The 23,308-nt window shown below is 34.9% G+C and overlaps 2 protein-coding genes and 2 long non-coding RNA genes across 4 annotated transcripts; 2 read left to right on the top strand and 2 right to left on the bottom strand.

Moving 5' to 3' along the window:
• Positions 1-534: 534 nt before the first annotated feature.
• Positions 535-2,911, bottom strand: LOC104791822 (phragmoplastin interacting protein 1). Its single transcript, XM_010517800.3, has 4 exons — positions 2,363-2,911; positions 2,090-2,273; positions 1,872-1,918; positions 535-1,766 (listed from the first exon to the last, which is right to left on the bottom strand). Exons 1-4 carry the CDS (start codon positions 2,812-2,814, stop codon positions 752-754), a joined length of 1,698 nt encoding a protein of 565 aa, XP_010516102.1. The 5' UTR covers positions 2,815-2,911; the 3' UTR covers positions 535-751.
• Positions 2,912-3,047: 136 nt separating this feature from the next.
• LOC147942847 (uncharacterized) lies at positions 3,048-3,743 on the top strand. The gene is made up of 2 exons (XR_015559580.1): positions 3,048-3,215; positions 3,423-3,743. It is a non-coding gene; the product is annotated as an uncharacterized LOC147942847 (long non-coding RNA).
• A 3,389-nt stretch (positions 3,744-7,132) lies between these two features.
• Positions 7,133-13,180, bottom strand: LOC104715679 (putative LRR receptor-like serine/threonine-protein kinase At1g07650). The gene is made up of 20 exons (XM_087456210.1): positions 13,081-13,180; positions 12,769-12,946; positions 11,816-11,887; positions 11,399-11,470; positions 11,228-11,299; positions 11,067-11,138; positions 10,902-10,973; positions 10,687-10,758; positions 10,496-10,548; positions 10,308-10,379; positions 10,184-10,219; positions 9,939-9,995; positions 9,410-9,804; positions 9,134-9,329; positions 8,884-9,033; positions 8,620-8,738; positions 8,306-8,516; positions 7,984-8,212; positions 7,731-7,881; positions 7,133-7,625 (listed from the first exon to the last, which is right to left on the bottom strand). The coding sequence occupies exons 1-20, from the start codon at positions 13,178-13,180 to the stop codon at positions 7,266-7,268; spliced, it is 2,739 nt and encodes a 912-aa protein (XP_087312336.1). The 3' UTR covers positions 7,133-7,265.
• Positions 13,181-15,940: 2,760 nt separating this feature from the next.
• Positions 15,941-16,631, top strand: LOC147942846 (uncharacterized). The gene is made up of 2 exons (XR_015559576.1): positions 15,941-16,079; positions 16,288-16,631. It is a non-coding gene; the product is annotated as an uncharacterized LOC147942846 (long non-coding RNA).
• Positions 16,632-23,308: the final 6,677 nt, after the last annotated feature.

Genomic DNA, 23,308 nt, shown 5'->3' with positions numbered 1-23,308 from the left:
TCGTCGTCGTTATTAAGAGCAGAAGATGCGGAGGCGGCAGCAGCAGCAGCTAGCAAAACGTTCCGATCAACCTTCTTCTCCGCTCTCTTCTTCTTCTTTATCGTTTTTATAGGTCCCATCTTTGTATAAACCCAATACTCTCTTGAATCAAGTAGTACTTTTTACTGTGTGTTTCTTCTGGGTTTCGAGCTTTAATAAAGCATGCACTCTATAGAGAGAGAGAGAGATAAGTCCCCAACACTAAAAAGAGACTAAAGACGAGAGATTTGGGGTTATGTGATGGTGATGGTGATGATGATGATGATATGGATTTGGATTTGGAGTTTCAAATAAAATAAAAAAGGAAACGTGGCCATTGGTTTTTTATTTTTATTTTTTAGGTTGCCACTTGTTTTGTTGATTAATTGCAAAAACAACCAAAAAAAAAAAGAAGTTTTTACAAATTAAAGAGCTTTTTGAACCAACCTTAGGTTATATAATTAGGTGATATAATTAAATGAAGAAGAAGATCCCATAAACCAAAACAAATACTAATAGTGTAGAGCATTGGAGCATTCTATAAGATCGATCATACTAAAAGCAATACAGAAACAAGTTATGATTTCTCTAACATTACGAGGACAGAGAAAAACTCCACTCTTCCCATAAAAAAAAATGAAATGCAAAAACAAAATTTTTGTTACAATGTTTTTAAAGCTGTCTTTTGTAGAGAGAGAGAGAGAGAGAGCTTGTGGGTGGGGGATGGAACATATCAAACTTGTTTTTGCAGCTTCTTAGGACAAGAAGAAGACAGGTGACCTTTTTCTCCACACTCGTAACAGTTTCTCCTTTTGACCTTCTTACCAGTGCTAACCGGGGACGTTAAGTTTACATCATCAGCTTCATTTGTCGCAGCAGCAACGGATATCGGATCTGTAGCATATGTCTCGTCCATGAAAGTACCACCATTGCTTGTTACCTGAATCGGTCCTGCCTGGTGATCAAGCTTTGAGTTTGTGTTTTGAAGCTTCTTTGGACAAGCAGTAGAAAGATGACCCTTTTCTCCACACTCGTAACAGTTTCTTCTTTTCACCTTACCAACAACGCTAACCGCGGTTGCTAAGCTTCCGTTATCAGCTTCATTCGTAGCAGCATAAGTCTCATTCATGTAGTAGTAAGAATCACCACTACTCTTTTGAAGAGCATAGCTATCGACAGTCGTCTCCTCACGACCCAGCTTTGAGTTTGCCTGATCATCATCACCATTTTGTAGCTTTTTGGGACATGCTGTAGAAAGATGACCTTTTTCTCCACACTCATAACAGACCCTCCTTTTGACTTTACCGCTACTAACCGTGGTTGCAAAGTAGTTTCCGTTATTAACTTCGTTAGCCGGTACTGGATCATCATCAGGAGTAGCATAAGTCTCTTCCACTGCTGCTGGTCTCTCTTTAAGGGCACAGCATATCTTGACAGGTCTTCCGGAAATAACCTGCTGATCAAGCTTTAGCGCAACCGCCACAGACACGCTATCCTTGAAATCCACATGCGCGTACCCTTTAAAGTCCCCAGTCTCTTTGTTTTTGCCCAGCCGCACTGAGGTTATTACGCAGTCAGAGAAGAGTTTCCGTATGTCACGCTCTGTTGTGTCCCAGGATAAATTCCCAATGTAAACCCTGTTATAGCCATCCACCATTTCTGGAGCGAAGCCAGACGATGTTTTCCTTCTGGGAATGGAAGGGGTGGTTGTTTTCACGTATTGCTGGATTGTCAAAAACCGATCACCCCTGGTAGTAAAAGTAAAGTAAAGAAGGATTTCACAACCATATATATATCAAATTGTGAACCAAGGAATGGCTTTCAGCCAGGCGCTATAGATATAGATTACTTACATTGCAGCTCTATCAAAAGCCAAAGCACGTTTTGCGCCATCTTCAGTCTGTATAAAATGAAGCGAAATAAAGATGTCAGTACAGTCTAAGACACAGTCCACTTTCTAAAGAAGCCTTGATTATATCTCTGAAACTAACTCTAAAACTCCAAAACAAAAAGCAATGTTCCAACACAAGTAAAAATGAAGCAGCAAAGTTAGATCGAAAAAAAAACTTACTTCAAAAGTGATGAAGGCAATACCACTGAATGCACCATCCTCAGGACGCATCTTGCAGTCAACTTTAGTGATGACTCCAGAGCTTCTGAAGTAGCTACGAATCTCATCTTCAGTACTCTGATAAGGAATACCCCCAACATATAACTTGTTAGGAACAACACCCCCATCTTCTTCTTCTTCTTTGCTGAAAAAAAAAAAAAAAAAAGAAGTCAATATACATAAAAACTGAAAACATAATTACAAACAACAGAGAGCTCAAATGAACAAACTTACTTGTCAGTATTATTAACTTGAATCTCTTCTACCTTAACCTTGTCTTCTTCCTCAGCCTTCTTTGGTGCTTTGTTTACCTTTCTCTTCTTCTTCTTTTTCTTTTTCTGCTTCTGCTTCTGCTTCTGGGGGTTATCCCCTTCCTTAGTTCCTTCATCTCCTTCTAATTCGCCTTCCACAGTATCGTCTCTCTTTCTCTTCTTTATAATAATCTTCGTATCAGTTTTCTCGCTTGACCCACCATTGTCAACGTCACTCTCTCTGACTCCTCCGTCGTCTTCTCTAGCGCCGCAAGTTTCGCTATTTCTTCGTTTCTCTCTCTTTGACAATCTGGGTTTGTGGCTAGCTGAATCAAGAAGCACTTTCAGAGACTGAGACTCGTCCACGGAGGCAGATAGTGATTGAACCAAGTCTTGTCGAATCCTCTGCTTCAGCTTCTTGTTCGACAACACCATCTTCGCTGATTCTCATCAAACTGAGTGAGTTCCAGACACCGGAAAAATACAAAAAAAAAATAAAAATAAAAACCCTAATTGATGATTTTGATACGATCTGGATATGGGCCGGGCTTTAGGTTTATTGTGGGCTTTTAAATAAAGTATCAAAACCCTAATTGATGATTTTTATGCGTGTTTTATTTATAATAATCTCAAATAAAGTAGCTCCACCCTTATCTTTTAATAGATTTAACTATCTTTATTGTGTGGATCTATTTATCACCGGCCGGTGTTAAACAATAAATGAAAACGTATAGTACGAGTTTTTAAGAGTAAAGATAACCTTATAGTTATGAGATCTGCTACGTTATTCTTGTTTTCTTATGTTATCATGTTTCTTATTTTGAGTCAGATTCGAGGTATGTACCATATCAATCTCTTACTAGTTCTGATTGTTTACCAGCAAAAAATTTAGAATTTTTATTAGATGAAAAAATACTGCAACTATAAAAAAAAAAGGAAATCCTATAATACCATATATAGTAATGTGTTGTACGATTCTAGTTAAAAAAAATATATATAATTACAATGTCTTGTGGTTCATATATTGTATTGTTATGTAACAGAGATGGAAGCTCAAAAGACGAAAGTCTGTAAGATAAGTGAATTATGGATAGATCGTTTTCACAGGTGTACCGGTGACAAGAAAAAAAATGAGGATGAATGTGTAGCAGCTTTTGCGTCTAGTAGAAAAAAAGCATTTCAGTGCAGTTGTCGAGAGCATACTGAAGCTCTTTTTTGCACTTGTAATACTCATTGCTAAGTTTTACTATACCTTCACAATAAAATATATTGAATAAGACTATAAGAGAAAACAGTGGGTGGTTATGTTGACAAATAAGAAAATAATACATGAGTGAAAATAAATGTCATATCAAAATTTCATACTTTTTACTTTGTTAAAGTCAATGCACTTATGTATATTATCTATTAAGTATTATTTGAATTACCAAATGACTAATGAGACTTCTTCTTAATTAAATAACCACTAGATTCGGACCCGTACATACGTGCGGAGTCATATTTATTAATATAATTCAAATTTAAATTGGTTTGGTTTTAGTAAGTTTGTGAATATTTGAAATAGTTATAATTTCACTACAAAATTTTAATCCATGTATACCCGGATCAAACTTGAACCAAATTAGTAACCGTTAGATTTTTATTAAACCCGTATACTATTAAATCAAAGAAAAATCATCAAAAAACTTAAACTTCTCAAATGGGATAACCTAAATTATCAAGATACGCAAACACACCTCTAGATGTATCCCACAACTGATTTAATATTTTTTTGACCCATATAAAACCCGTTTCGTGAAACCCACATGAGTAATGTGGGAAACACCTATTGATGTGTGTTTGCGCAACTTGATAATTTAGGTTATTCCATATATTTTTCCTAATTTATATAAAATATTTAAAGGGATGAGGTAAGAGATTCAGACGGAAAGCTCATATTTCCGTTTGGATATCATCATAAAGTAGTTATTTATCCTTTTCCAAGTTGACACTTAATCAAATTAGTTAGATATTGAGGATTGAATATAGTTAAAAAAAAAACACATTCCCAATATGAGATATTCTTGATATAGGACATTTTCGATATAAGACAAACTTTTATTCCCAATTGGAAACAGGATGGGACAAAAGCAAAAATTACCAAAGTCCCGCGTTTTGAAAAAACACAAAGATAAATTATAGTATATTTATATATCATATGATATAATAATAATGTTACAAAATTAATTGAATTCTTTATTCTTGTTATTTTATGTATGGTTCATCTATATTAGAACACATTTTAATTTTAATGTCTTTAATTGTTATTTTGAACATTATTAGGCTATATAATTTGAACAAAAAAAAAACATGTTACATATAAGATTGTAAGTATTAATTTTATATCATAAATAAATATATATATATATATTCCATGTATATCTATATATCATATTATCTATATTAAATATTTTAAAATTAGTTAACTTCTTTATTTTTATTATTTTATATTGGTTTATGTAGTTGTTTTGGATCATTTCCTTTTTTCTTATTTTTTTTTTCAAAGTTTTTATAATTACTAAAGATTTGTGCCGTACATCTTATTAGAGATAATCCGCGCATGGCAAATACACCGTTTTTTTAATTTGTTAATACAAATTAGAGAGGAAAACAAAACTATGCTGCCGATGATAATAAGAAACTTGGAGAGATTAACCAAAAAAAAAAAAACTTCGAGACCAATTGACGGTGCTCCATTGAATGTTCTCATTTCTTACGTCATTTTGATGTCTTATGAATCCTCTAGAATTCTGAAAAAAACACGATTACAATTACGATTACATATCCTTGCAGGAAAAAAATTTTTATTATTGGATGAGTCTTATATGGTTCTCTGCGTAATCCAAGTAAGTTTCTAATTTCTTGAGAAACTATATAAAAAACCGAAGTATTTGGAACCTGATTATTGATACCGGTAGAATTCCTTGTGAATTTCTAGTTTGAAGTTGATAGATGATGTAAGCCTCCTTGTATTAGACGTATTCTTCATCCTGTTTCATATAATGACAATAGTGACATTAGTTTTTATATTTTGATAAACAGTGCTAAGAATAAAGAGAATTAAGATTATACAACTTTGGTCGAGGTTTTTTTTTTTTTTTTTGTGTTTGAATAGTTTAAGTGTTATATTAGTTCTTGAGTAGAAGTTGTATTTATAGAACTAATGAAGCCAGTTTGGTGAAATGGTATAATGGCCATGAGATACGGTAATATTTTGTTTCAATAAAATTTTGACTTTCAAAATCCGTGTTAGTTGCTAAAATTTAGAGGATAAGAATAATCAGTTAATACAATTTTAAAAGGTTACTATAATGTAGCTACAATATATTCAAACTTACCTAAATGTATAAATTCGAAATATATCATCGGCGTTGATTTGGGTGATGATTGAGTCCGATTAAATAGCACATACTTATGGAAACCGATTAATAGTGTTAGGATATCCGATGATATTTTTATTGATGATGGTTTAGGGAATTCACTTTTTTTTATGGGCATTCTAATTTATACATACATTCCTTAACAACCATATCTTTCTGTTTCTGAATGGTTTGTTTAATTCTTTTTTAAAAAGAAAAAAATTGGTAGGCAAATGGAACTGATTGGCTACATGAGTATATGGTTGGCGAGAGATTCAGTATATTAATCAGGATCGGAACAGAATTAATCTGGATGTTCCAGGATCCGCGTGTCAAGCCTATGGAAAGTTCCCACTTGCCCTCTGCGTTTTTTTTAATGGTCTCCAAATTTTTTTTTCAAGAAGGCATGATATGGTATACTCGTTTTTATGTTTTTTTTTAATTCTAAGTGTGTTCCCAATTAATAGTATAAATATAAATATGTGGAAACATTGGTGAAGAGTTGATATAATCAATGTTATCTTCTCTTTATTAATTGGGAAGTACCTTACAAAAACAACCTTAGTAATTATTCGAGTTATGATATGGTATTTTTAAGCAATCACTACAAGAAAACACCACAAATCGGAAGGTAGCGACAAAATACAATGAGAGACGGCACTGAAATTAAAAAGGAAAGAAAAAGACTTTTTGTAAAAGGATTTAAAGAAGAAGCAACGTTTAGAGGAGAGATTTAGAAAAGAATGAAGATGGAGGAGTCTGATCTAATATTTATGGCTTTGGCGTAACTGATAAAGAAGTGGGAGAATTGGAAGCGTTTGATCTCGGAAAAAGAATATAGAATTGATCTTTGCCATATGCCATGTGGAACCTAGAGGAGAGATTTTGAAGACTTTGATGATATGGCTTACTCTAACGTTTTTAATTTTGATGAGGTAGATGGCTTTAGCAGCTTCAATAGACTTCTTTTATTAGTAAGTAATGTTTTTTCTTTCGAGTCACATTCGAGGTAACATATCAATCTCTTAGTAGTTGTGATGTTACCAGTAAAATAATATGTCAGTGATCAATGAATGCAACTATAAAAAAGGAAAGCGTATTCATACTATATATAGTTTTATTTTAACTTTGTTGTACACATTTCTATATATATATATATTTTTTTTTAAATTAAAATGTATTGTGGTTCATATACTGACAATACTGTATTTAAATCGTGAGAGGACCACCTCATAGAAATGAGGGATGGAGATGGTCTGATAAGTCTACATATATACTCGAGTGGAGTCATTGATGGCTATTGGTTAACATGGTTCTGTTTTTAATTTGCCAATTAAGAATGTTTAACATATATAAAAAAACATCTTCATAACCATATTTTCAACAAACATTTAGTTTTCTTGTTTTTTTTTTCTTATGGAAACTAAGTTTGGGATATGGCCATAATGTCATATCATTTGCTTAAACAAATATGGTGCAGGGTTACTCTCACTCAAGTTCGGGGTCTTCTACTATTTCGTCTTTTAATGTGTTCTCCTCCGCATCAACAGAGTCATCAGTGGTACGAGGTCCGCTTGTGGAGGCTTCGCTCTGCCAAGTGAATTTCCTTAAAGCCTTCAGCTTCAGGTTCAGTGCTGAGAAGTTTGGGTCCGACAACAAGTTTTTCATTGCGGTCTTTTCCTCGAGGACACTCACGACCTGCGACATTTTTGGCCTTAACGCCGGGGACGTGTTAGTGCACATTAGCGCCACGTTCAAGATCACCATCGCTTCCTCTTTTGAGTAAGCTGAACCTAGCACTGGATCAACCAGGTCTAGTAAGCATCCCATGTCTTGCAAAACGTAAGCCTACACGTGAGAAGGAAGAGAGAAACCAAAGTTACTAGATCTGTGGTTTATTTTTTCACTTAATAACAGTTTTTTAAAGCAGAGGAATAGATGGAAACTGTTTACCCGATCAAGAAGGCACTCCAAGTTTTCGCTTGGTTTCACGCTTGAGTTACTCTTTCCACTGACAATTTCAAGGGCAACAACGCCAAAGCTATAAACATCAGCTTTTTCAGTCAAGTAACCACGCATGGCGTATTCCGGAGCCATATATCCTCTGTAACATGCAAATGTATTAAAAGTATCAAGAAAAGTGATTTACCCATGAGAACTTTAATACTTGGAACTCATTAGTAAAAAAAAAAAAGACAAAGTTTACGGTGTTCCAGCGATACGAGTTCTGATGTGTGTGTTTTCATCATCATTTAGCTTTGCCAAACCAAAGTCAGAAATTTTTGCGTTGAGATCCTCATCGAGCAACACGTTGCTCGCCTTTATATCCCTGTGCACAATCTTGATCACAGAACCTTCATGGAGAAATTTTAGTCCTCTTGCTATGCCTAAGCAAATCTTCTTCCTTGTTGGCCATTCTAATTGCAGTCTCGATCCTGTGAAATAATTTTTTTTTTAGAAAAAAAATTATCATATGGACTTTTAGCTTTCATGCATGGTTTCTATCGAAAAGTTTTGAGGAAACTGACCAAATAGAGCACGAGATAGACAGTTGTTCTCCAGATACTCGTAGACCAATATCAGTTGCTTCTTCTCCACACAACATCCATATAGTTTCACAAGATTTGGATGTTGTAGAGATGAGATTATTCCTAATTCATTCACAAACTCTCGGCTTCCTTGCTTGGACTTTGAAGACAATTTCTTAACTGCAATCATTCTCCCTTCTGACAACTCGCCCTGCACCAAGAGAAAGAGCCACTCTAATGATCTCTTACAAAATGTAGCCATCTTTTAGGTTTTGTCAAAGTAGAAAAAACAGAGAAAGTTGAGGGATAACAACCTTGTTAACAGAGCCAAAGCCACCCTCACCAATCTTGTTGGCTGCATCAAAGTTATTAGTGGCTGCTTTTATATGTCGAAGAGTGAAATTTCCGGTCTGGAGATCTAAACCCTTCAGCTCTGTATGGTTATAGAAAATTTTAAAAAAAATTCAAATTAAAGCGTTAGTAGACACAAAGAAGCAGCCTACACAAAAGTACGTAACCTTTGACCAAAAAAAAAAACTATTAAAAGACCTAGCTAGCTAGTGTCTATCTATATATACCTCTGTCCATGGCATTTTTGTAAGACCTTCTTCTCCAGAAGCAAAACACTACGACAAGTATGATGACCAAAATGAAGATTACTGCTGCAACTACAATTCCTACAATTAGTAGGATATTCTTCTTGCCATCATGCGTCGGAGGTTTGAAATCTGCCACAAGCAAATTAAGTGCCGTACCATCTATCTATCTGCTAATAAGATTCCCCTTTAAGAAGTGAAAGCAGATTTAATTTGAAGTAAGATAACATACTAGGTTCAACTGATATAGCAGAGATCATTGGGCCATAAACTCCTCTAATTGGAAGCGTAGTTGTCCCTTTGCCAGCCCACCTCAAGCTGATCTTCAGATTGTGATTTGTTACATTTACCACAAATGTTTTTATGATTGGCTTGCCCGTACCACCAGCAGCTTCTTCAATGTTGAAGTCTTTGATCATCAACTTCTCCTGTGAGCAGTAGTTATATAAAAATAAAGTAAGAGTTTAGTTGTTATGATTTACATTTGTTGGATTCCACAGAGACGTACCTGAACATATATATCAAACACTCGTCTGCCAAGACTGTAGAATGTACTGTCGCTGGTAAATATTATCTCTGCGAAGTGGAGACTCACAGTGTACTGCCCATTTCCCAGACAGAGTCCGTAGTAGGTCAACAAGAGAGGAGAAATCCGAGCCGTCTTGTAAAGAACAAAACGTGGAGACGAAGCATTGGCTGATAGTGTAGAGGTGTTAGACACGGTGTAGTCATCCACTTCTGTAAGTTCATTTATGAAGTGTCCGGTGCTGCTAAACGCCCAGTGCTTGTCAGAGCCATAGACAAACGTAGAAGATCGTTGGCCCTCTATGTTAGCTTCGTATGTCTTTTCGTTATCAACTTTTGTTTCACCTCCTCCGCAGTTTATGTACAACTTATATTTGTCTGTAAGATTTTTTTTTTTAAATTTTAATCAAGATGCAAATATACAAGGCTCTTTACCACAACTTTTTGACACATCTACAGGACTACATGCATGCATAATATATAAGGCTCTCAGAAAAGTGTTTGTAGCTTACACTTTCTTTTAGGCAAAAGGCAAGGGAAGTGTTGGAAGTAACAAGTAGCCCTTATATCTGAAATACCAAATTAAGAGGAAAACAGAAAAAAAAAAAAAAAAAAAAAAAAAAACCCATCGTCATAATCAGGTCACTAATAAGCATAGCTGAAAAGAACAAAACACTTAAAGAGAGAATTAACCACAAAAACAGTCATCAAAAAAAAAAACAATCATATTTTTTTATTAACACGCATGGTTTCTTACGACTCATTCCACATGGAAAAGCTTTCCACCAAATTCCTAGAAATGAAAAACAACATTATCATTTTCTGAAACGAACGTATAATGAGGAAATTGTTATGATTATGAGTTATTTGTGCAAACTTACGCATTATTAACTTGATCACAATCACCACTAGGAATTGAACTTTGAAGGGTGAAATTGTTGGAGGATATATCTCTGCACATAAAAGTTGAACAAAGATAATTTAAAATTAAAGGTCTCTATATATACTTGACACAATTTAATTTTAGCAAGACATATATATATATATATATCTTACATATATTTGTTACTTTCGATAAAACTGTTTGGAACACCCCCTGTGAACTTGTTTCCTGCCAAGTAACTGATGATACAAATATATAGATTTTAAATTCTACCAAAAAAAAGTAGATATAGATTTGAAAAAATAATCTCCATAAATGGAGAAGAAATTAAAACTACAGTAAAACTATATTTTACCTATAACGAAGTTAGTACTTACATATAATCTGCTAACTTCAAGTTGGCCAATGATGATGGGATGTTGTTGGTTAAGAGGTTAAAACTGAGGTCACTACACAGCAGACATGTTAAAAATCAACATATAATCAACATCACATATATATATATATATATATTGATTTTAGCTCTAAATAATCAAGTTAATTAAAAATCGAAGGCTTTTCTTTCCCCCTTCAATGTATCTTGATGACTTACAGTGTTTTGAGACTCGTCATATCTCCAATATATTTTGGAATTCGTCCGTTTATGTTGCATCTCCTCAACTCCCTGCATGCATATCCAAGGTTAAATGTTATCTAATTAGATATCTTTTTACTGCATACAAAACAGAAAAAATTGTGTTCTATATATAGAACTCACAATACAGTGAGAGACTTCAAATTCTGCAACGGAGGGAAGGGCGACGATTTTCCACCTAGATCGCTAATCTGGCTGTCATATTATATATACGTACAGCAAAATGAAGCAACATTGTTTCAAGAGTAACCAGATTTGAAGAGAATAAAAATATTGGTGTGTACAGTTTGAACAAGCTAGTCAGGGCTGAAGTACTGGAAGGTAATGGACCATCCAAACCGCTACCAAACATCTCCCTACAAAACAATATTTCAGTGCATATGTTTTCCATGAGGAGCTAAATCGATCGAGAGCTAGAACTTTGGAAGAAGAAAAAAAAGCACTAGTGATCTTACAGATGATATAACATTGTCCAGTTTCCAATGAATTCTGGTATTCGCCCAGTAAAGTCATTATCACTTATCCTCCTAACCAGACGACATATACAACCAAAAGAGTGAAATCGTTAAAATTAAATAACAAGGAAATTAATTTACTCATTTTTTTTGTGTGATCATGATGATATTAACCAAATGTCAAAGAACTATATACAAAGTATATCCTTACAAGGAAAACAGGTTTTTAAGGAGCCCAAGCTGTTCAGGTAAAGGACCACTGAAAGAATTTGAAGACAGCAATCTGCCGTCAAAAATAAAAATCAGATAGATAAAAAAAAAGGATAAATAACAATAATATACTATATAGTAACTAACGACTAAAAAAAGTATACAAGATTGAAAACGATATGAACGAGAGTGTGTCAAGAAATTTACAATTCTTCCAGATTAACCAACTTTCCAATCTCAGGAGGGATTGGTCCTGAAAATTGGTTTCCTTCGAGTTCCCTACATAATTATATATTTCAAATGCTCAAGTTGAATTCTTAGAACGTCAAGAATCATAACTAAAACATTATGAGCAAATATTAAGTCACATTAATAAAAGTCACTGGCTTAATGATGCAGAAATTTACAGAGTTCGGAGTGATGTAATGCTGGTTAACACTTTCGGAAATGGACCCGTTAGTCGGTTCCCCAAAAAAGATCTGCATGTGTCCATTGAACCAACAAAGACATCGATCATTTAGTTAATATTAACTAATTAATTACACAACAATTAAAAATAAAAACTAAAATCAAAAACAGTAGTGATCTTACAACACTTCCAAATGCATTGATCCCCATTCCTTTGGTATTGAACCAACAAGACAGTTACGACGAAGGATCCTGCACAAATTAAGTGGTACGTACGCGTCAAGAAATCATTGCACAAATACTATGTTACATTTAAATTTAATTATAGTCTATTTGCTTCTTTTTTTTTTTCTTACAGAGTTTTGAGATAACGGAGCTAAGAGAACTTACAGAGTTTTGAGATAACGGAGCTGAGAGAACTCTGGGGGGATAATGCCTGTCAAATTCTGCGACATCAAAACTCTGCAGAGAAAGCAAAAAAAAAATTGTGGTCTCCGTAGCAAAAATATATGACTTGATTATTGATTCTGAAAATGTATGATTAGGTCTTCCTGGGATGACAAACTATATTTATAAGCAGGAACGTTTTGCTTTCTTCTCGAATAGATGTCGCAACCGCACTACTAGAGAGACTCATGAATAACTAGATAATTAAAGTTAGATTTATAAAAAATCCAAGATAGATCCAACACCACTATAAGAATGACCATTTTTGTAATATTTAAGTGGTGGAGAAAAATGACTTAGCTTACATTGAAATGACATGACACGTCGATGAGTTGTGGGGATCAATGAAACAATCACAAGTGAGAGTGCTCTTTTGAAGTAGATTAGAGTTTACAATCCAGTTTCCTTTCCCACTGCATGGATCGTTGGTAAAGTCCCAATCTCTTTTCTTCATCTTCTTTTCTATCTCTTTCAATAGAGCTACTGCCCATTCTCAACCATGAATTATCATCATCATCCATGCACCAAAATATGAATCAGATTATAGTAAAAAGGAGGCCAACAATAAATATATCATATATGACGTTGTAAGAAAAAACTAATAAAAATAGTAGTACCTTCATCACCGTGGAGCTTCATGGTGTTACAAGATTCAAAAATCCCACTGAAAAACAATGTTATGATGATAACGGAATACATAGAATGGGATGTAACCATGTTCCTATTGTGAAGAGCGAGAGGGAAAGCGAAAACCAAAGAGATCAGATGTAAAGAGTGATAAAGAAAGACATCTAAAGAGCGAAAGAGGAGATGCGAAAGAAAAAGCTCTGATGATGGAGAGTAGTCAGTATTGTCAATCTTCTTTTCAGCATTTAATTAGTAAGATTTTGAGGAGTAGGTTTTGTTGTTAAGGTCATCAATCATTTATTTCGACTTTGAAAATCGTTTGATCATTTTTGTTATTGCTGCTTACTTACACCCGTAACGTACTTGCCACACATGCTCGCCCATACCATATTTTAATAGGCCCGTCCAGTTCAACGAACGAGACTGAAAATATCGACTATATATGCACTGAGAAATATTAATTCATGTATCAAATATTATTACCCAAATAAAAAATATCATTGCTCTGATGCTTTCTGGATTTTGTTGAATGAACCTTTTTTTTTTGTTTTACCAATTACAAAGTTTGTGTTTTTATTTTATTTTCAGATATATGTCACAGAAGTCTGGTTGTAACATTTGGTGTTGTTGCTCATTGCTAAGTACTCCAGTATCATGTAAGATCAAGATCATCAATCCATATTTCAATTAATTATATTTATATTTAAAACAAACATATGTTCCGTTTTGATTGGTTATTAAAAAATGTGATTACATGTATATTTAGTAATCTCAAATAAAGGTGTTGACTTAGCTCCACCCTTATTTTTTAATAGATTTAACTATCTTTATCATGTGTGGATCTATTTATCACCGGCCGGTGTTAAACAATAAATGAAAACGTATAGTACGAGTTTTTAATTAAGAGTAAAGATAACCTTATAGTTATGAGATCTGCTACGTTATTCTTGTTTTCTTGTGTTATCATGTTTCTTATTTTGAGTCAGATTCGAGGTACGTACCATATCAATCTCTTACTAGTTCTGATTGTTTACCAGCAAAAAATTTAGAACTTTTTATTGGATGAAAAAATTCTGCAACTATAAAAAAGGAATTCCTATAATACCATATATAGTACTGTGTTGTACGATTCTAGTTTAAAAAAAAAAATATAATTACAGTGTCTTGTGGTTCATATACTGTATTGTTATGTAACATAGATGGAAGCTCAAAAGACGAAAGTCTGTAAGATACGTGAATCATGGCTAGATCGATTTCACAAGTGTAACAGTGACAAGAAAAAGAAAGAGGCTGAATGTGTAGCAGCTTTTGCGTCTGATAAAAAAAAGCATTTCAATGCAGTTGTCAAGAACATTATGAAGAACTTTACTGCACTTGTAATACTCCATGCTAATTTTTACTTTTTTTTTGGACAAACATTTGCTTTCATTCCATTAAAGAAGAGAACAACGCAATGGAGTATTACAAAGATAAACAAGGTAGTTAAGGTTAATTGATAATTGATTCTTACAGAGCTTCGAACCAAAAGCTATGAAGCATATTGGTACATGTGAGGTCAAGGATGATCGATACTTCTTCCATGATGGATGAAGAGATTGCTACTACTGTCATAATAATATGACGAAGTAGCGTTGAGTAAAGGGGCAAAGCTGTGATTCTCGCTGGCATGAGAAGAGCTACATAGTGTAGAGCTTTGACAAGGGTTCGAGCAGGGGTAGAGATGCTCTGATGCTTGAGCATGGCGCATCTACTGGTCCAAGAGGGATGCCTCCTGCCAGTAACAAAGCCCATGGTGAGGGTTCTTCAGGGGTGATGTGAAGTACAAATCAAGAAAATTTCAGATCCGAAAGGAGATCCGATTTTTGTAACTCGCTGACTTGTAGATGCTTCTGTTTTGGTGCTACAGATAAAGGTTGAGAGAGGGAGTTCACCGGAAACCGCCTCTGTCCTTTGATTGATAAACAGCCGTCGGGATATAAAGGGTTTAAAATAGCTTGAAAAATGGGGAAAAATTAGGGGAAAACTTAAATAGAAAGAAAATAAGTGCAAGATCTTGAAGTAGAAGGGAGTGACGATTAAGTTTTTCCGACGCCGGCGAGCAGAAACTCCACCTACGCCGAAAGAGTTAAATGTGATAGTTTCCTCGATAACTTCGCCTGAGAGAGTTACAATTCTCTAATCTCTTTTTATTTATTTTATCTATAATCCAAAAATTCCTAACTTTTACTATACCTTCACAATAAAATATATAAGACAGGAAGAGAAAACAGTGGGTGGTTATGTTGACAAATAAGAAAAAATAATACATGAGTGAAAATAAATGTCATATCAAATTTTCATACTTTTTACTTTGTTAAAGTCAATGCAATTATGTGTATATTATGTATAAATTAGGTATTATTTGAATTACCAAATGACTAATGTCTCTTCTTCTTAATTAAGTAACCATATAAATATGTGGACACATTGGTGCAGAGTTGATACAATCAATGTTATCCCCTCTTTATTAATTGGGAAGTGCCTTACAAAAACAACCTTAGTAATTATTCTAGTTATGAGATATAATATTTTTAAGCAATATGTAGCGGGATAAAACGATTTGAGTAATTATTGGTAATTTTTGTGTGTAACAAAGCCCATGGTGAGGGATATTTAAAAAAAAGAGTATGGAAAAAGGTATTTTTGAGAACGTTCCTAAGCAATAAGACATAATTTCATGTTCTTTTCCATACAATAGACACCAATTGGAGTTATAAGCGCAAAATACTGTGAAACCACTATCTTTTAATAGAAATCAACTATTAATATCGTTTGTTTGGATATATATATATATGATCGTTATTGGAAAAAGAAGTAGTATTCTAATATAACTTTGTGTATACATTACGAGACATATTTGTTTGATCTGCTACATTTTAAGTAATGAGATCTGCTACATTGTTCATGTTTTCTTGCGTTATTATGTTATTCATTTTGAGTCATTTTCAAGGTAATATATCAGCTTTGTGTTTAATTTTAATTGGTTAATTACTTGTAAAATTTGAATTAATTGCGAAAATTTAGTTGAATTAAAGAAAAAAGGAAAGAGGTTTAAATCAACAAAAAAAGGGAAAGAGGTCTAAACCATGGTTTAGTTTCAAAGTTGTTGCGTCTCCAACTGTTTATATAAATGTCTTTTGGTTTTTATAAATTGATAGAGATGGATGCTCGGAAGCCAAAAGTGTGCAGGGTGGATTATGTCTCGAAAAATCATTCGTGTCCCGTTCGCAGGAACGAACGTAACGCTGCATGCGTAGCAGCTTTCAAAGAGAAAGGGCAACATGTTTTTGGATGCTGGTGTAGTGCAAGTGAAGGTCTAATTTGCGTATGTAATACTCATGCTTGCTAAATATTGTTATAGCTAGCTCCATATATATACTCAAAAAATATACTATTTCTTAACCCATTAATAGATAATAATAAAAGCTATGGAAGCTTTTGACATGAAACATGTAATGAAAAGAGTTTTTATGAATAAAATTAAAATTTGTTTAAAATAAAACATGAAAATCAAATGATGAGATAATCTGTTGTTGCCAATTAAAATGTACATATATAACTAGATTAGGACCCGCCCGATGTGCGGGTTTAGAGTTTTTAAAATAAAATTAAATTTAACAAAGAATATAAAATATATATTTTTAGTAAGTAAAAACTATCTATAAAAATAAATTATGAGTTGTCCAATGTGATTTTAGTGTAAAGGGTGCCACTATGCGGGTGACTATTAATCATGTTTTCTTTGAATGCCCTCGCTCGTGTGAAGTTTGAGATTTATCTCCGACTTTGGTCTCGTCAGAGGGTTTTCCATATGAGTCAGTGTACTCGAATTTGGATTTTGTTTTCTGGAAAGTTACCTCTCAACAGGGTGATTCTGATCAACTTTTTCAATTATCATAGAATTTATGGGAAATTTGGAAGGCCATAACTAAAAAATAAAAATCAAATTTAGAGATCAAGGCGAATGAGGTTAATTTGCTGGAGTCCTTCCCACTATTCTATATCTCTTGGATCCTCTGTGCGTCAAATACGAAGACAGATTGTCTTGCTCGTGCTTCGCGTTCTCTTATCTCTGAAGTTTCTTTTGTAAACATATTCTCTCCAGCTTGGACAACTAACGGAGGAAATTCTTTTTAATTTATTGTTTGGTTGAAAAAAAAAAATAGATACACTTTTAGTTAAAGAAAATAGTTGTAGATATGTTCAAAATTAAACTTTTAGTTAATTTATTGTTAAATTTAACAAAGAATATATATTTAATTATTTTCATAAGTAAAAACAATGTATAAAAGTAAAAAGATAAACTTTTAGTTATAGAAAATAGTTATTTTTTTTTGTTTTCTGTAATACACTAATGTATATCCATTTACAAATCTACTATATACATTACCACTAAAAATGTATTTGTACACACAAATATATTTTACTGTTAAAATATACTCTTTAGTCTTTACTACACCAACAAATTATCTTTATGAACACATTAAATAACCTATTATATGTCTCTTCACTTTAACATTTTTATAGTAAAAAACGCATACATTAATATTACATACTCCTATCTTATATATTACAATAACAGTTTTTTGAATAAATTATTTGATTGGTAAAAAAAATATGAGACGATATATATTTTTTTTTTACTTCAACCATCTTTTTCTTAGAAACAATAATTATTTGTATATTTTCACAATCATTTATTTATCTTATATAAAAAGTAATCAATTTTCTTGTAAAATTAGCAACTTAAAATTAAAATAAATAAACTATATTTTAAGTTCGAATTTTATTTATATATATAATTTCCTTATAATGGTCTTTTTAATTTTTAAAGCTGTTTAAATTTTATAATTTTCTTATAATTGCCTTTTAATTTTTTAAAACTTTTAATAGTTTTGTTTTACATTTGGAAGTTTACAAAAGCTTTTTTTCTTTAAAAGATTTTAAATAAACTTAGGTTTTCTTTTCTATATTTTACTTTTATATACAACCTTTTTATGGTAGGTTTTGAATTTTTATATTTTTATATTTTTAAAATTTTAATAAATTTAGAATTGACATGTGTCAACATCTGAATGATACAATTGACACATGTCATGATCTTGTTAATTAGTAATTTTGTCATCAAAGTTTATATAATAAGATGGGAATATTGCATCCACCCCTACTTTATCAAACTCTAATAACAAATACACTCACTTTCCACTACTCTTATACTTTACCCCTATGAAATTATATCTAACCCCTTCAAACTCACTTCATTCACTTTTAACTATCTTTTTTCATCTCACAATTTTTACACACTCTCTCTTTGGTGAAAGTTAAAAAAAAATCACAAACTCCCGTTATTCTCCTCCTTTCTTCGTTCCCCTTTTCTCAAACTCTAATTCTCCCACAGTAACGACTTCTTCTTGTTGACGAAATCGGCCTCGACAACCTCCGAGTTCTTGTTGTTGCCGAAATTAAGCGTAGAGGAATCGTAGGCACCATCTTTTCTGATAGAAGTTCGTCAATTTCACCGGAGAGTATTAAAATCACAGCGGACTCCTCCTTCTCGCTATTTCCGTTGTCGGAATCACCCCCACCATCTTCTTCTCCTTTTAAATTTAATCAATTTCACCGGAGAGTATGAAAGCTAATCGCCGCATTACTCGTTTCTTCAAACATAACCCAGACCAACCGTCGTCGAGCAATTCCCCTTCCATCCCTGCTACGGAGCAACTGTCGCCTGAATGTGCGGAGGTCGATGAGCGTCTTCCTACTTGTCTATTCGCAACCGACCACTACCTAGACGCAAGGCTCAATGTCTACTCCAAACCCGACATCCTCACTGCAATTTGCAAGGTACTTCGAGGCACATAACAAATGGAGAGGATTTTTAATTCAAGTTTGGGTTCGCTTTTTAGTTTTAAATAGTGAGTGTCCTATATCTTGCAAATTAGTCCACGCTCTCCTCTGTAGACAGCTTCTGTCCAAACAGAAATATGAGATGTGGACTGTTTTTGGTGGATACCCCCTGAGGTTTTCTTTGGTCGAGTTTGGTGGTGTTACTGGCTTGCCATGTGGCGAATACCTTGAAGATTACGATCCCGATTACGACCCTGCTCCTGCCTATGATGACGTCTGTTATTGGGATCAGTTGATTGGCGATGATCGTAAGGCCACTCTAGCTGATGTGCACAAGATTTTCGAAGATCCAGCTATAAATGATCCAGATATAAAGCTTCGTCTAGCGCTTCTTCTCATTGTTGATGGTGTAATCATAGCCTCAAGCCAAATATTGATTCTTTCCTAGCTTTTCCTTGGGGCAGGGAGTCCTTCTTGAAGACAATATCAACCATGAGACCTAACATCAACCCCCCATCAAAACCAGTTGCTAAGAGACCTTGCCTTCAGGAAAAGGTATCAAAGGTCGCTAACGCCTTAGATACATTCAAAACACAGTTGCAACAGAAGACCTTCCGATTGCACGGTTTTCCTCTATCCCTTCAACTGCTTGCATATAGGAACATCTATGGGTTACTTGACAAGATTCCAGGCTCCGGTGATGGTCCAACCTTCTTGGATTGGTATTCAGTTGGCCTACCGAAGAATAATCTCCCTCCACTATGTTGAGCGTTCATCCGATGTAAGTTTTTCAACATTATCATACAGATTATCCACCATCCGTATCCACAACCGTTAATATCCACCACACTAATGTTTCATTATTATTCCAGCTTTCTGTTTCTCCCTATTTCGAAGTTGGTCCACAGCAAGAGGGCTGGGGTGAATGGGATGATGAAGTTAAGGACAAAAAAATATCTTTCTTGGTTTCAGAAATTGAGAATGGTCGTATATTCTCCAAAAAGATGTGGCCTGGTGGTGATGCTTCTTTGCCTATCATATATGTTCCGGAGAAGAAGGACAACGTTGTTCGCAAGAAGCACATTGTCCCAAGGCGAAGAGAGGTGTCTGCCAAACTTGGCGTAAAAAATACTCCATCTAAACCAATACGATCATGTTCTACCCGTCTTCCTAAAAGATTCACCGACTCTGACGATATCTCTTTCTCCGATTTCAAAGCTGATGTGGAGGTAGAGTTTATATCCATTAGGAAAGAGAGAGAATCAAGGTTTAAGCAGTTAGAAGATGAGAACAATAAGCTTCGAGCAACGATTAGAGCACTCCGTATGCAAAAGTTTTTCAGACATCCCTTTCGGAAGCCCCTCCAGTTTCGCAAAACACCTAGCGAGAATCTTTCAGCAGACAACCACGCAATTGAAGATCATCAGGGTACGTCCGTCCGGACACCACCATCAACTCCTAACAGATCTCCAACCAAAGCAGTTACCTCCCCTAATGATATTCTTACAAGTGGGCACAACTGGAATCAATATGTCCAACCGTTTTGCAAGACCGTAAGTTGAAAAATTAGTAACTTCCATATGCCTATACTAATCTTCTTACTAACAAATTTCCTTTTTCAGGATGACTCATTAATATTGGAGAAGGACACAGGTCTCAAGACTATTTACGATACTGACTCCAAGGTTTGCCACCCTGAACCTTTCTCTATTACACTTTACTGTTTTGCTAAAATGCAATTATTCACATTTGCAACAGTTGTCCCCCTTATACGACACTTGTCAGTAAACCTTCTACAACTGATGATTTATTGGTAAAAATGAAGTTATTCTTCTATTCCATATTTTCCAAATAGCCTCAGATTTTTCACGTCCATTTGTAAACATACATTTTGCACTTTTAAGGAACAAACGCAGATGGTAAATTTACAGAACAGCAAACTGCATCAACACTCCTGCCATATACCACCTTGTTACAGGATTTTATGCAGCACTCAAATGTTACCTCTCATACACCCAATCAAGTTAGTATGGTCCTTTGCTTTCTTCCATTCTGACCTATTTCAATTTTTTTTGTAGGTCCCTCTAGTTGGGAGTCCAAAATCCTCTTCTTTTGATATCCCAACTAATAACAATCCTGCGTCCGTGTTTGTAAACGTCCCGAGTCCAGAGGTTCAAATTAGCATACGTTTCTTTGTTTGCTTCTAATTTTATTAGACGTTCCTTGCTTTCCTAATTGGATGCAATTATGTATATCAATTTGCAGCAAAGCAACCATTCCTTGCCATCTACTCCACGAGGATCCCATGGAACACCCACCGAGTCGTCCATTCAGCCAGATTCTACTTGCGAACCTCCTGCCAATCCTTGTCTTGAATTATGTTTGTATCGCCCAGAGGTAATTTTTTGTTTTCCCAACTTTCCCTAATATCCACAAATCATATATCCACACCACATTCCACAACCAATTCTTTGCAACATATCCACCTATCATATGTCCACAAATCAGATATCCACAACACCCTCCACATCACCTTATGTCCTTTGCGCAGTTTATTTCCACATATCCACATGGTTAAGTATTAACTATTTTCATTATTAGGAAACTGGTGATGTGTCCCCTACTAAGCGCAATGATTCAGAGAGCGATGATACTCAGGTTTAACTCCACCCCTTACCACAATTGACTGTGAAAGATTTTCGCCCTAACTTACAAGTGCTTAACTTACAGGATATTGATCGTACAACACCACCCTATGTTGATCTCAGTGATTCTTCTCCTGCCAAAGCGACGGAAGATAGTGTTATGTCTGATGGAGTAGCGAAACTTTTCGCTGTAATAGTGGCGATGCCACAAACTGTACCGTCCCATCATCCTGACCTACTTCCATGTGTTGAGAAAGATTTTATTTCCCTATTCAAAAAACTCTCAAGACTACCCCTAACACGTACTATACAACCCCTCTTTCCTTCAAACCATTTAATAGTAGCTCACTTACAATACAGCCCTGCTAACCAAATTGTAATGTAGGAAACACATAACCAAATGTGGATACCCACTAGACAATCATTTTCTCCTACAACTTCTGAAGCCGACAAACTGGGTTACCACTTTGGTATGTTTCAGTACATTTGGTGTCATTAATTCATTTCAATTTATAAGTGCCATGTTTATATGTTTAAGTCTCCTTTGTTGCAACACATGGAAGTTTTCGTGTCCTTGTTACAAAAAACTCTTTCACATGTCCTTTCCATAGAGCGTTCAATCTTCCTTTCACCATGGCTTGGTAACTACTTACAAGGGAAGTATAAGTCTTTCAGCCTAGCCAAAAAGAAGGAGCGAGTAAAGTGGGACTCCCAACTTAGTCGATCCATCAGCGGGGCTCCGTCTGAGTGGTTTGATCTCTGGAACATGTTGTACACTCCAATGAATTGGGGTGGTTCTCACTGGGTCGGACTAGTCATCAACCTTCCCAATTGGAGTATAGAGATCCTTGACCCCAATATCCCTTTGAACAGCTACGCTGATGTAGCTGCCCACATATCCCCATTTGTAGAGATGCTACCGTACCTTATTCATAACCTATGCAATGCTCCCACTACTCAGTCTCATGGGTTCACCTCGTTCACTTGGTCCAGGGTTAAAGATGTGTACTTCAACGAAAGATGCGGTGATTGTGGCCCAGTCGCCATGAAGTTCCTGGAAATCCACGCAACGGTAAGGGCCATAAACCATGGCATTGATCACCGACCCCATAGTTGATCCATTCAGGGCACAATATGCGTTTGACATAGTCAAACACTTTGTGGCATCCATTTACGACTAGATGTTAAATGTTAGCTATGTTTTATTCGTACACTAATCCTACGTAACATTGCTCTGTTTTTCATTAATCGACGAGCACTCTCACATATTAGGCTTTATGATTCCGCTTTACCTGTTTCCTTCATTCTCACTCATATGATATGTGGATACAAATTCAGTCGATGGGGTAGCATTGTCTGTCTACTTGATTATACTGTGTAGTTCTGAATACTATCGTGGATACAAATGTTATTACGGAGGCCTATAGTCTAAGTCGAGATAGGTTCTAACCAAGGTCATTCATTCATGTGGATACACGTACAATTATGTCTAACCACGGTCATGCATCCATATGGATACACATACAATTAGCTTCATGTATTCAATGAGGCGTGAATGGACGCCTTGGTTATGGGTTAGGGATTCTCCTTTAAGGGTTGTGGGTTAAGGAATAAGGGTTCAGGGTTTAGGGCTTAGGGCTTAGGCTTTAGGGTTTAGTGTTTAGGGTTTAGGGTTAGGGTTTAGGGT

Source organism: Camelina sativa, chromosome 6 (genome assembly GCF_030686135.1).
Source record: "Camelina sativa cultivar CO46 ecotype springtype chromosome 6, ASM3068613v1".
NCBI classification, from domain to species: domain Eukaryota; kingdom Viridiplantae; phylum Streptophyta; class Magnoliopsida; order Brassicales; family Brassicaceae; genus Camelina; species Camelina sativa.
Note: the sequence above shows the minus strand (reverse complement) of the source record. Positions and strands in the feature narration are given on the sequence as shown.